Source organism: Lytechinus variegatus, chromosome 1 (genome assembly GCF_018143015.1).
Source record: "Lytechinus variegatus isolate NC3 chromosome 1, Lvar_3.0, whole genome shotgun sequence".
NCBI classification, from domain to species: domain Eukaryota; kingdom Metazoa; phylum Echinodermata; class Echinoidea; order Temnopleuroida; family Toxopneustidae; genus Lytechinus; species Lytechinus variegatus.
Genome location: NC_054740.1, coordinates 26149717 through 26164458, shown reverse-complemented (window position 1 = coordinate 26164458; position 14742 = coordinate 26149717). Strand labels below are relative to the sequence as shown.

Below are 14742 nucleotides of genomic sequence, written 5' to 3'. Positions count from 1 at the left end.
CAATTTGCAACTATAGAGAGGTACTGTACATGTAGCCACTAAGAGAGGTGTGAGCGCAGTTGTATTTTAAAGGGGAATCCGGTCATGGCCATAAAATGTTGTGTTGGAAAAGAGGAAAATACATTACAGAGAATGGGGAAACTTTGAAAGAAATCGGACAAGCAATAGAAAGTTATACATGTAGCTGCTTTAGATTTGAGATCACTAAGACTATGTACATGTAGATTTCAAATTGGCAACTCGGTAAGTAAATTATGACAAAGGGCAAGGACAACTTTCCCATAGGCCAATAATAATCAGGGATTTGTGGTTTTCTCCTAAGTACCAATTCATCTGGGGCAGTATAAACATAAGCCAGGTAGTATATTGTTTTATGTCCTAATGAAAGAATGAAGTGGTTCTGCCTCTGGACAATGAAACAGAGGGTCGTGGGTTTGAATTCAAGCCACGTTTAATATTTGTCAGCAAGAAATTGATCACATTGTGCTACACTGAACCCAGGTAAAATGAATAGGTACCTTGCAGGATTAATTCCTTGATGCACAAAAAGGGTTCATAATGCACAATCGAATACACAACTCCACGTAGATCTGTAATCATACAGACTGTATGCTATCAAAATTGTTTTCAATGAGATACATGTAAAAGAATACCTGGGTCATCCATTTCTTGTGTCTGATCCAGCCGTTCTTGCTCAGCCTCCAGCATTGCAACGTCTTCATATCGGTAAACTATATCTATGAAATAAATCAATAGAACAGTATAGAGTTTAAGGTTATTAATGATCAGGAGCTAAATTGTTCAGTGAGTTGTATTAAACTTCAACATCAAACATCGAATGCAAGTTAAATTTCAACCAATGAGAGGCAGGTACTCAGGACTATTTGAATTTGCTTTATTTTACAAATAATATGCTTTTTTCTTGCTGTGTAATATGCCCCTTGTGATCTCCATATTAAAGTTGTATCTACTTGATCCCAACAATTTAACAGCAAGGAGAGAGAGAGGGGGGACACTAGTGCCCACAAATTTAATGCAATAATTGCATTATTCCAATAAGAATGTCTAATGTTCACCTTTACCTACAAGTAAATCACACTCTTCCAAATATCTACATGTAAATCACACCCGTCCAAATATAAAGGAGAAATTGACATTAAAAACAAACTTCTGTCCCTAACAGTTACTTCTGCCAGCTTTATTCAAGGGAAAAAAAAAACAACAACAAAAACAAGACAGGATACTGATTTTCCACTTCTGGAAATAAACAAACCTGTAATTCTGTTTCAAACTTGATCTATAATGGAATTATTTTTTGCCATAGAAGATGTACTAAGCAGAAATGTGACTTCCATTTTGCTATAGTATATCGAAAGAATTTCACATGAAAAGAAAAGAACCAAACAGATTTTCTGTTTTGATCTTACAGGCTGATCACAGTTCTTATCAAATTGTGCTTATTTTTGTTTCTTCATTTTACTTACCTCTAGCCCCTTCTTTGCCCTCTTGGAGTACAACTGCTATTTCATCCCTGTGAAACAATCTTTGTTTCTGAAAATGTTGAAATTCAATACAAAATAAGCCGATTACCATTATTACTTTCTCTTGCAGTCAATTTCTAAACATGGTATAAAATGTGGAAATGCACAAATGTACAGGAAAACTTGATGCGGCAGGCTTGGATGCCATATTTCTATTCAATTAATTCCTGTTAATTCCTGTTTATTGTAAGTCGCCCTGCGTGGCTGACATGGTTTTTTGGTGCTCTCTGAGCTGTGTATAATTTCTACTGTTTACATATATTGTTTCTCATTAATAATTGTACCAGATAGGTTTGTTATTTGCAAGGATACTTGTAGCCAAATTTGCAACTGTATCTTGCTTGTATTGATGAGATATTACTGGATGTTCTTGTACATGGTTTTGATTTGAGCTTGTAAATCTGTAAGCCATTTTGTACATGTGTGTTATATGTCCAGCTATCACCATTCAAGGTCGCTCAACTTGAACGGACAGTTTCTATCTATTGAATGCCTGCATTAGAAGCACAATGGAGCCATTGACACTGTGCCTATTCACTCTCACTGTGTTAGCTTTTCAAGTGTCAACTGCAAGTCTACCTTGTGAAATTGAATACAACACAGGACACCCAGCTAAGGAGATTCACTGTAAGTACTCAAAACTTCGAGTTTCTTATTACTACAATTCGTCTGCGACATTTCAGCTCAAGATACTTCAGTCTGGCGATGTTAGTCCTAATCCAGGACCAACTAGTGAATACATCACCAGATGTCGTAGTGTTCCTATTCAGCGGAACTCCGACGGAACTAGAGAGCGTATTAAGTACGACAGGTCGATTTTGCTTCGAAGCAATCCTGCATGGGCCCATTTGAATCCAATGACTTATAATTATGACTTGTCAAGGATTGTTAATAAAACTTCAAAGAACAGAGGAAAGGTTCATCCCGACGTATGGAGGAACATCAAGGAGTTAGGCATCCAGGCTCATCTTCGAGGAAAGAAAAGATCGAAAAAGAATAGTCAGAACACAGACCGATAGCTACATCACATCTCTTGATCCACCTAGTTGTATTCCTTCACCTATACCGGTTGTTATAACAAGGCAAAGGAAACCAAAGTCTCTGGTTTCAAGAGAAATCAATTGTGATAATCTTAAGGCAGTCCCTATTGTATGTAGCTCTGTAGTACAATCCAATAATAATGTATGTCTAATTGTCTATGGAATGCACATTCTATTCGTAACAAATCAACCGAGATAACAGAGTATGTACAAGAAAATGATGTTGATATGCTGTTTATTACCGAAACATGGTTAAGTGAAACAGATGATGTAGTGATTGGGGAGTGTACACCACCAGGTTATACATTCATAAGTTATCCCAGAATCTCTAGTACTCGAGGAGGTGGTATCGGCGTATTGTTCAAAACATCATTAAAAATGAAGAAGAAGAATGATGTATTCGTTTCTTCAACTTTTGAATTTGCCCATATTACAGATATCTCAGGCTCAGTTCATTTTATTGTTGTGTACAGACCCCCTCCTTCAACCGTGAACATGTTATCTCTGTCAGATTTCCTTGCAGAATTTGATGAATTTATCACAGAAACTTCTCTGATTCCAGGAAAGTTAATAATAATGGGCGATTTTAATGTACATTGGGAAAATGCATTAAAGAATGATGTCAAACACATTATGAATACTGTGAGCGCTGCTGGGCTGGTACAGCATGTCCAGGGCCCGACCCATATCCAAGGTCACACCTTAGATCTTATTTTTACTCGTGATGATGCTTTCTTATTTGATTGTCATACGCTAGAAATGTGTTCATCAGACCATTACATGATTCATTTCTCCTTAAGAAAGGAGAAGCCCAATCCTAGTTTGATTACAGAGACCTTGCGCAATTATCGCAAGTTAGACAAAGTAAGGTTCATGAATGCATTGGAGGAATTAGTATCGTTAAGACCACATGATCATGATTGTGATGCACTTTTTAATTGGTATAGTGTTGAAATCACTAAAATTTTGGATGATCATGCACCACCCAAAACAAGAACCTGTGCTCCAAAGTCGCGCTCTCCCTGGTTCAATGAGTCTACACTTGTTGCCCGCCAGCACCGCCGTCAAGCGGAAAGAAAATGGCGCAACAAGGCTAGATTCGGACCGAAAACTATTTTTGGAGCAAAATGATAATCTTAACAAGGTTATTAGTGTAGCTAAAGTGAATTACTTCCAAGAGAAATTGAGTTCTTGTGATAGTAAGGAAGTTTATCGTATTATTTATTCTCTTCTGAATAAGAAGTCTGGTCATCTACCTATACATGACTCAGCATATACTTTGAGCTCACAATTTTCTCAATTTTTTGTGGAAAAGATAAGGAAGATTAGAGAAGAAATTGACGCTCTGAATGTTGTCCCTGACACTAGGTTTATTGATTCAGTTGACGAAACTATTCCTCTCTTTGAAAGTTTTCAATCATATACTCAATCTGATGTGTCCAAGCTTATTATGAATTTCACTAACACATCCTGTATGTTAGATCCAATTCCGACATGGCTTCTAAGAGATAATCTTGTTCAGTTATTGCCATTAATCACCGACATAATTAATAACTCTTTATCTACAGGTAGTTTCCCTTTAGGAGCACATTCATCAATTGTTAGACCACTGTTGAAAAAGCCGAACTTGGATAAAAATGATCTTTCAAACTACAGACCAGTTTCTAATCTCTCCTTCCTTGCTAAACTCATCGAAAAAGCAGCTTGTTCACAACTAGTTCAACACATCGAAAGCAATAATATGTTTGATTCTGTTCAATCTGCTTACAGGTCGCATCATAGCACAGAGTCGGCATTGGTTAAAGTTAAAAATGATATCATGTTTTCCCTTGACTGTAACAGAGTTGTTTTGATCGCACTTTTAGATTTATCTGCTGCTTTCGACACGATCGACCACAAAATTCTTTTATCTCGTCTTTACAGCAGAATAGGTGTGAGATCTACAGCTCTGTCATGGTTTGAGTCGTACCTCACAGGATGGTCCTCCAGAGTTAACATTACTGGTAAACTATCCAAACCCACTAACCTTGATTTTGGTCTTCCGCAAGGTTCGGTAGTAGGCCCCATCGGGTATTCTATATACACCCTACCAGTTGGTAATATTATTACACATCATTGTATCAACTACCATCTTTATGCCGATGACACCCAATTGTATATTTCATTTAATCCGAAAATCCCAGGAGATTTAGTTGTCGCTCTGTTTCGACTTCAGAACTGTATCTCAGATATTAGAAACTGGATGACAGTTAATAAATTGAAGTTGAATGACTCAAAAACAGAATTCTTCATAGCGGCCTCTCCACACAGTCTACGCAATCTGCCAGATCTGAAGTTAACAGTCGGCGATATATCCATAAGCCCTTCAGTTACTGTTAAAAATCTTGGTGTAATTTTTGATAGAGAAATGTCAATGGTTGACCGTGTTTCTCAAATATGCACTACTGTAACTTTTCATTTAAGGAATATTTCTCGAATTAGAAGATATATTACTCAATCTGCCTGTAACAATGCAATTCGTTCTCTAGTTCTGTCCCGTTTAGATTACTGCAATGGTCTTCTCTCTAACATTCCTGTTACTCAAGTAGATCGCATTCAAAGGCTTCAAAATTGGGCAGCTCGAATAATTTATCAAGTAACAAGATTTCACTTCTCTAAACCACTCCTTGAATCGTTACACTGGCTTCCCATACGACATCGTATAGTTTTTAAGTTACTTTTGTTAGTTTTTAAGTCTCTCAATAAGCAGGCACCTTTATATCTGCGTGATTGTTTGACCCTATACACCCCTCGCAGGAATGTACGAGCCTCCAGTGACCCATTCCGTCTCACATATAAAATCACTAAGAAACTGGCTGGAGATAGGACTTTTACCATAACCGCTTCAAAATATTGGAATCGCTTACCTTTTACTCTTAGACAATCACCATCTGTTCCTTCATTTAAAAAGGGACTTAAAACCTTTCTTTTTTCCAATCCAGATTTTTAGGATTGTACGTTTTCATTTGTATAGTTGTAATAATCTCCTTTTCTTCTTGTAAGCGCTTTGGGCCATTCTGGGAAAAGCGCAGTATATAAATAATAATAATAATAATAATAATAATAAAATATCTCAGATGATATCTTATTTTGTATTCAAACAAATTCAGGCATCTTCTTTACTCAACTTGTTTACTTCATTTTATTATTCTACTTTCATCATTATTATGTTCTTATGTCTTCATTACTTTACTGATTAATTTCATTTTCAAAATTTAATTTCATTTTTATTAAAATTTATATTTTTTTGTTTTATTTTGTATTCATTATATTCATTATTGTTCTTTTGTGGGTGTGTGTGGGGGGGGGGTAACCTAGACTGCACATGAAAACAGGTGAATGTTTTATAAAGCTATTTATACACTGTAGGTTACAAGTGACTTAAAGGGGTGGTCTAGGCTGGAGATATTTATGTCTCAAGAAATAGCGTAAAATACACAGAGCAAAATGCTGGAAATTTTTTCAAAATAGGATAACAAATACATGTAGGGGAAGGCGGGGTAAGTTGTGACACTTTTTGCATTTTGCATGTTAGAATTGATATGACTAGTAATATTGTAGAAATAAGTACCTTGCCTTTAAATTTGATTCTTGGGAAATGTTTTTCACCTACATATAACTTTCTACGCCCACACTGAAAGTCATCGTGACCTTTGAAAAAGCCAATGTCAAATGGCTCAACTTGCCCCATATATGGGGTAAGTTGTGCCACCGTCTGGGGTAAGTTGAGCCACAAAAACTACATATAAAATGTATGGGGGGAGAACCAGCATGTCAATTTTTTGTTTGAAGTCTTTTCACTTGCTAATTCTCTATAAATACTAACATCCTTTAAACGGAAAAGAGCAGTCATGTAAATTTGCTCCTTTCAGCCTGCATTTCAATCGACTTTTATGGTTTGTTTGTTTTTTAAGATACATTATAAGAATTACCATGGCTCAACTTGCCCCATGCTGTTTGGCTCAACTTACCCCAGTCCGAACTTAGTGCGATAATTTTGTATCCACACATTTATTATGCATCCATCATATAAAAGATTATGACAAGAAGATCCATACCTGGACTAACAATGTTGTCATAATGTCTTTACTATATTCAAAGACGTGTGTGTGAATAAAGTACTTATCTATTTCACACTCTTTTTTACTTTTTTGGCTGAAATTCATACTTTTCCCTCTAAAAAACTACTTTTTGTTTCAAAGTGGAAAACAATGTGGTGCGGTTAGGGGTTATGCTATGGGTCATCAATACATGACACCACCACAATGTCTGACTCATTCATTATTGGCCTGGGGATGGTGGCCCAACTTGCCCCTATGCTCAACTTACCCCGCCTTCCCCTACATATAACAAATAATTACATTTTAAAGATTTGCACTTTTCCGGTTCTAGGCATGTCTTTATGAATATTCATTAGTTGGGCAGATGATGTCATATCCCCACTTGTTCTTTTGTATTTAATTATAGGAAATTAGGTTTATTAAAAAAATTTCTACGAAGGACTAACAATTGTTTTGACAACTGATTATCAAAAAAGTGCATTAGTTATTTATTGCCGCAACTCACTTCATCACAATGGAGACACAACATTTACAAATGTATGAAAAAATGAAATATGTGACTTCATGTAATAACATAAGAAAAAGGAAAGTGGGGATGTGACATCATCAGCCCACTTAATGAATATTCATGATGATGTGCATATAACTGTATTCACGAAACATTGATAAACTTTAAAATTCAATAACTTCCTTGTTATCCAATTTTGATGAAATTTTCAGGATTTTACTCTATTTATTTACGTGTAGATATAAATATTTTCAGCCCGGACCATCCCTTTAATGAACGGCTGGTGATCTATTCTTGTGGTAAATGATGAACACAAGATTTTTCATTGACGTTACCTATTAAAAAAGATCACCCGTTGTTTGTAAAGTCGCTTGTAACTTACAGTCATCTTTATGAAACACTCACCATATACTATGTATGAAACCTACCTGTCCTTTGCCAATCTTGACTCCATTTAACCACGTACCATTAGTACTGCAGAAAAAAACAAAGAAAGAAAGAAAATGAAATTCGAATGAAGTTCACTGGATTAAAATTCATTTTTTTTATTGAAATTTTCGAAATGGGTTTTGGACAAATAGATTATTGCTCTTCCTTCACCACGACACATACTTTTGCCATATTCCTAAATGCCCTTTGTGATACGCCACAAACAATAAATTGCCACTTGGTCTACACCCACTTTGTCTACTTTCCGTTAGGTCTAATGCCACACACCACCTAATCACATTTCCTCTACACTGGGGGCCGTTTCATAAAGCTGTTCATAAGAGCGACTTTAAGAACGACAGGTGATCCTTTTGGTAAATGGTATATTCATTGGCGATGGTAACACGCGTAAGAAAGGTTCACCAGTTGTTCATAAAGTCACTCTTAACTTTAATACGAACAGCTTTATGAAACACCCACCAGTTCATATAATAGTCCATTTTCTATTTTTGTTAATTTTCAGTTCATTTTATCTAATATCCACTTGATCTATTAAACATCAGTATTGTAAGATGAACAAATTATGACTCAAGTCAATAGGAACAAAGTGGAAATTACATGTAGTCCAACTGGGCATTAAGCTTAATAGTGGACCAAGTGTAGTATACCTGTAGACCAAAAGACATTTAGCCCAAATTGATAGACCAAGTCGGTTAGCCCATGTGGTAGTAGACTATCGTGAAGACCAAGTCAATATAGACCTACAAACTTCCCCAAAATGAAATACAGTTTGAATTTGACCAACCTTGTATCCTCCAGCCAGATAGTATTGTTTTTCCTGGACAGATTGCAATGTCTTCCTGATATGAATTTATTATCCGGCATTGACAGGTCACAGGCTATGTAGACGAAATGAAAAAATCATATTGTAATATTTGACATGCGACCAGATATCTTATTATCACAAGACAGCACATAGTCTCACCCAAACAAACACACTATTTTCTTTAAATATCCCATTAACATTAGAGGTGCTCACGGGCCTGCTTCAAAATTGTCGTAATCATGTCGGACGGCAGTTAATAATAGAAGCTGCTGTTACATTGTTACAATACAGATTACAGATAGGGAGGGCTTACATACAAGATTAAGAATTTTGAACTTTGTTGAATTATTATGAATTGTTATATATTGGCAGTCTATCAGTTTCATATTCTTCTCTTTCTTTCCACTCTTCCTTATTCTTACATTTTTATTTTGCTTTCTTTGATGTAATACCAGTTTAAAGGTGCTTCAACCAATCAAGCTTTTAATGTAGCTTATGTTGCAACACCTTTCTATGTTCATTATTCACTTGTGTTCTTTATATTTTTATATATTATCTGTGTATTCTTTTACATTGTTCATTGTGAACATGCATGAAAAAATATATAAATAGATATTATTTGTTACATGGATATCAACTTAAGTATCAAGAGAGAGTCTGCCACCCTCTATAAGGGTCTAGTAGCTTAGATACATGTACTCTTAAAGCTACTACATGTAACAAAGAAAGCATGCTGGCTACATAAACATCAGCAAGTTTTTTTCCCCATCTTCTAAAAATATATTTTTGGTTTATTTTCCAAATACATAAACATCAGCAAGTTTTTTCCCCATCTTCAAAAAATATATATTTGGTTCATTTTTTAAATGAATAAGATGTACATGCACATGTATTTGTTTGAAAAAGAAATTAACATTCTATAAACAGATAAATGTGGGAAATGAAGTTAGGGCTTACCTTTAGAATCCCTATGTCATGAACTAAAGTGTGATGCCTTGTTCTAACACTGTTGCTCTCATAATCGATTATGACATTGGATGCTAAATTTACTTCGAAGTTAGCCCATTTACATGATTTAGGGCGAGATCTTTTACAGGGAAAGTTTGTTAGAAATCTCAGAGGTGTAAATTGCGTCATTGACCGCGGTATCCCCAATGATGGGGAACAATCCCTGGCTCCGTGCCCATGGAGAGTAAGCACATGTTAGCAAATGATTTTTACTCTCTAGGAGCATCCCTGGCTAGATCTACACATCAGAGGTTCATGACATTGCCATTGGATTCTAAAGGCAGCCTAGCCGGGAGGCTCCTGGGGATTAATATCATATAGGGACAGCGATTTCCCGTTTAAAAAAAATTGCCTTTTCCGTTTTAGAAAATCATAAATTCAGTTTCAGCATGTCAGAAAATGGAAATTCTGTTTCCCCATAGACTTTGTGTACAAAGTCTATTCCGTTTACACATTGACTAGCAATATGACAACACTCGCGCTGGTCAAAATTTGTATCTGCCACTGTACCAACAATGCTATAGCAAGGCTCGACATTAGCGGTGGCCCGGGGCCACCAAAAATTCATCTCGGGCAACCATTATTGAAAAATGTTAAGTTTTGGTGGCCCGAATCGGGCAACCAATAATTTTCAAAGTAGCGCAATTTTTCTCCCGATTTTGCGTGCATTTATCAACTTTCTACAGTTCAAATTGCAAGTCAATTCGTAATGCGCCTTTTTTGTTAATCTACACACAAATACACACACACATACAGATTGCAGTCATGACAGTATGTAGGCCTACCGCTAGCATACAGTAACTATTATTCGGCCGACCGTGCCGGCTGTCTGGCTGAGCTTTGCATGCGTGAAACCACTGCAGCTGGCTGTGCACTAGCAGACTATTCAGACTCAGGGAGCTGCGATGCGAAATGTTACTGCTAAGAAATCTTCCCCAGAACTTTGAAAATCTACGTCAAAGTCACATTTTACACCAATGAAATGCCCTTCTACTGTCCATATTACTGAAACCTGATAATTTGCAAGCATTAAAAGGAGGAATTATGACCTCTCTTTTGACTCAAAAAGACCGATTTCCAAATGCATTAATACACATAGGTGAGTACATCACAGTCCCACATGTGCATTTGTATGTATGTTGATATTTGGTTTATTTTCGAAGCTGTCTTGAATAGACAGCTTCTTTCTTTCTTGTTTATAAATGACTTCTTAAACCACTCTTAAGGAAGTAAATACTTTGGGAAGGCATTTTATTGATATGAAATGTGAATTTTTTCCATCATTTTGTCAAATATAGGGAAGGAATATTCTCACTGTTTTTTCCAGATAACTTGCCGTTTTCTTATTTTTTTCTGTCATTTTTTTACAGTGATTAAACCATTTATACCCCTTCCCATTGAATATGCCTGATTAAAGAACATGTTTCTACTGAATAATAATAATTTTCCCCATTTTTTCTGATAATTTTGTCTTATTCATTTTTCTTACATTTTCTTTTTTTTCTCAATTTTTTTTCCTGTTCTTTGTTTTTTCTTACTTCATTTTTTTGTCTTATTTCACTTATTCATTTTTACAATTTTTGCTTTTTTTTCAATATACTATTCTAAAAATTATTTTTGTTTATTTCCCCCTTTTATACATTGTTCTAATTCTGCAGCATATTTTCTGTGATTTTCTCCTGCTATAATATGCTGGAAAAGAGAAAATAAACTGGATTTGGGGCCTGCATTTAGGTTTTACGATCAAAAAGGAAGGAAAAATCATTGTTTTGTAAATCAATCTGAGTTTGCTATATGCACTATTTATTTACTTTACCATTATGAGTGTGTGTCTATACGGAGATTAAAAGTCCACACAACCTGGGAGCAACACAATTCTTTTATTCTCTTTCAATCATTTCATATTCACAATGATACATTGTAGAACAATTTATATATTACCACAAAATAAGCAAAGTAAAATAACAGCAAGCACGATTTATATACAAGATGTACAAAGAATAGTGGTACGTGGTAGTGACTGCAGAATATTTCAGTTTGTTTTATTCATTTTTAATTAATGTTTTTCTTTATATTTTTCGGGCCACCAAACTTTACTAATGGGCCACCAAAAAAAATTATTTGAAAAAAAAAAAAAAAGTTAATGTGGAGCCTTGGCTTATAGAATCCGTTCTAATCGGATCTATGTGGGTTCAGAAACACATTTAACATCAATACATCTTTTATTCTCTATTATTAGCATTATTTCATGGTTAAATGAAATTTCATCCATAATTTTGGGGTTTTTTGGACATCGTTTTCAGCAGTCAATGATTTTCACCTATCCGTCATTTTGGATTTCAAGACCCCAATATCGTACTGTTATATCTTTGATCATGTAGAGGGCAGCAACACACGACCGTGTTGTCCAAACGATGTGTGCATGTGAATATTGTTTTTCCCAACCCGGCCCGGGTACGGGTGAGGGGTTCGATCGAGTGTGTTGAAGTAGAGTGCAGTCACTATGTGTGAATTGTCATGACTGTAGCAAAGTGAGATCATGTTTCTGGGGTTTGTGGCCATTTAGTAAAAAAATACTTGCATCGGCCGATAAATATCATGAATCCCAACTCGATGCTAAAATATTTCGCACACTAGACCAGTTGAAGCAGGATTTAGCATTCATAATTATCGGCCGATGCAAGTATTTTTTTATCAAGCACTGCTCATTATATTGTTGTCCTCTATACGCGTCTTGTAGCTAAACTCAAAGTAGAGGAATAAAAGCAATATAGCTCTATGAAGCTGCTTGCTATTGTTGACCTCGTACCATCTAATATCCAAGAACCCCAGGATGACAAAACCTACTTTTGGGTTGAAAAAAGGCTATAAAAATTGGAAAATCATCTTTTAACTCTACAAATCATAGGAAAAACAAATTGCCTGCCCCAAAACCATATGAATAGACACCAAAACCAGAGAAAAAGACCACCAAATAAAGAAGTTGTCGCCAAAACTGTGATTGTGGGGGGGGGGCTTTGGCGGCCATTTTGGATTCTGGTCAGGCACACTTTTTTCTCGGACCTGAGACAAAAAATATTGTCATTTCATGTTGTGATACATTACAAGGAATTAAAAAAAAAACTGTTGTCATATTGAAATTACAAAAATACTTTTGACCTATGTAGAGCTACATGTATAGCCCATTCCTACTTATATTATTATGAGTAGGCCTTCATGTAAACCAAATATCTCATGAAAAATAAATATATGATTTTCTTGGAACAAACCTCGGGTGGTCCTTTTGAGATTGAAACAAAAATGGTACCCCATGTCTGCACACTCATTCACGTTGCAAGCGATTCGGGAATTTTGATGAAAAAGGTTGCATTTTGAGGCCTTCACATGAAATGCCCAAAATTCATTGTTTTCCCACCATTTTGAGTCAGAATTTTTTAGTATCCAGGCCTCTCGATTAACTTTAATTTTTGGAAGTCAGCCGGGCACCCTGGACTGAACTTTAGGTGGTCAAATGGCAGTTTAGGTGGTCACCACATGCATATCGAAAATATTGTATCATGATTGTAAAGTGTATCAACTCTGTATGCGTATGTTTGCTGCGAAACACTACATTTTAATTTTGCATTGTGTGATTATGTACATGTAATTATTTATGATGTTTATGTAATGTTTTTATTTTTTATTTGTAAAAGATTCCACAATTCAGCCTCTAGCTGCGAGAATCACTGAAAATAATACTGAATACAAATACAAAGAAAGAAAGAAGGAAGGAAGGAGGGAAATAAATAAATAAGGAAGGAAATAAATAAAGAATGAAGGAGAGAGAAAAAAGGGAAGAAAAGAGAACAGAGAAGATAAATGGAAAAATGAAGTAAAGAGAATGATGGGGAAAAAATGAAAAGAGAGAGAGGATAAATCAGGATGAAAGAAAGAATAAAGGAAAGGAACATGCTTCATTCTTTTAAATAATTAAATAAATAGATAGATAAATAAATAAATAAGTAAACAAAGAAAGAAACAAACAAAAAAAAAAAGAAAAACAAAAAAAGAAAAAAATGGAAGATGAATTAATGTGTGAAAGAAAGAATGAAGGCGAGAAAGAAAAAGAAAGTAAGAAAAAAATGAGGAAAGAAAGGGAATAAAGATAGATGGAATGAAAAAAAGAATTAAGGAAGGATAAGAGAAAGGATGAAGAAAGAAGGAATGAGGAAACGAAAAAAAATAAGAGAGAAAAAGAAAAATCAGGAAGGAAAGAAAGAATAAGGGAAGAATGAAGGGGAGAGAGAATGAAAAAAAGAAAGTAATTGAAGAAGGAAACAGAACATAAAGAAAGCGGAGAAGGGAGAAGGAAGCAAAAAGAAAATCTCGAGGAAAGAATGAAGGAATTAAAAAGAAGAAAAGAATGAAAAACAATGAGAGAAATAAGAAAGAATGAATTAAGATAATAAATGAACATAGAATTAAAGGAAGGAAAGCTAGGAAATAAAGATAGATGGAATGAAAAAAGAATTAAGGAAGGATAAGAGAAAGGATGAAGAAAGAAGGAATGAGGAAACGAAAAAATAAGAGAGAAAAAGAAAAATTAGGAAGGAAAGAATAAGGGAAAAGAAAAGGATAAAAGAATGTAGCAAAGAGAGAACCAAAGAAAGAAAAGAATGGAAGAAGGAGCTGAAAGAAAGAAGGGATTACAGAAATAAAGAACAAAAAGAAGAACGAGAGGGAGAGAGAAGGGAGCAAACAAAAATTTAAGGAAAGAAAGAAGGAAATAAGAAAAAAAGAAGGAATGAAAGTATGAGGAAAGAAAGCAAGGAAAGATTGAAAACAAAGATAGATGGAACAGAAAAGGCCAGCAGAAAGGATGAAGTAAGGATTGAAAACAAAGAAAAAGAAAGGAAGAGGAAAATTCAAACTTAAAAAAAATCCAATCATCTAAAAAAAAATACAGATCATTTTTTTATATATATCATAAAAATTGATAGAAAACTAAAATGTTCTAGAATAAATTATTAGATTTCAAAGTGAAACTGTCAAACTTGAAAATTAATGTATGTGAATCATCACGGCATCACACTCACACAGCTACAAGTTCACACCGATCTCAAGATTCAAAACGAAAGCTGAAAACTCAATAACTTGCTCCTCTGATCACATCACCAAATCAGTAATATGAGAATCCATATAATCATAACAAATTCCCGCCGAATTTGTGATTATATTGGTGGAAAAATATTTTTCATGTGGAATTGTTCACTCTTTGATCGGGGATGTCCAGGTACTTCCGGAGTGCAGG

General features: G+C 35.1%; 1 protein-coding gene across 2 annotated transcripts in view; it reads right to left on the bottom strand.

The window, feature by feature from the left end:
- Positions 1 to 14742, bottom strand: part of LOC121410182 (E3 ubiquitin-protein ligase CHFR-like) — a 41849-nt gene that overhangs the window by 23563 nt on the left and 3544 nt on the right. For both annotated transcript variants that reach the window (XR_005969286.1, XM_041602096.1), the window contains exons 2-5: positions 8424 to 8517; positions 7618 to 7663; positions 1485 to 1551; positions 654 to 737 (exon numbers count right to left, since the gene is read on the bottom strand). Coding sequence is in view for 1 of the 2 variants with exons in the window: in XM_041602096.1 (XP_041458030.1) it covers positions 654 to 737; positions 1485 to 1551; positions 7618 to 7663; positions 8424 to 8517 (291 nt within the window). In the remaining variant the exon portion in view is untranslated. The remainder of the gene's footprint in view (positions 1 to 653; positions 738 to 1484; positions 1552 to 7617; positions 7664 to 8423; positions 8518 to 14742) is intronic.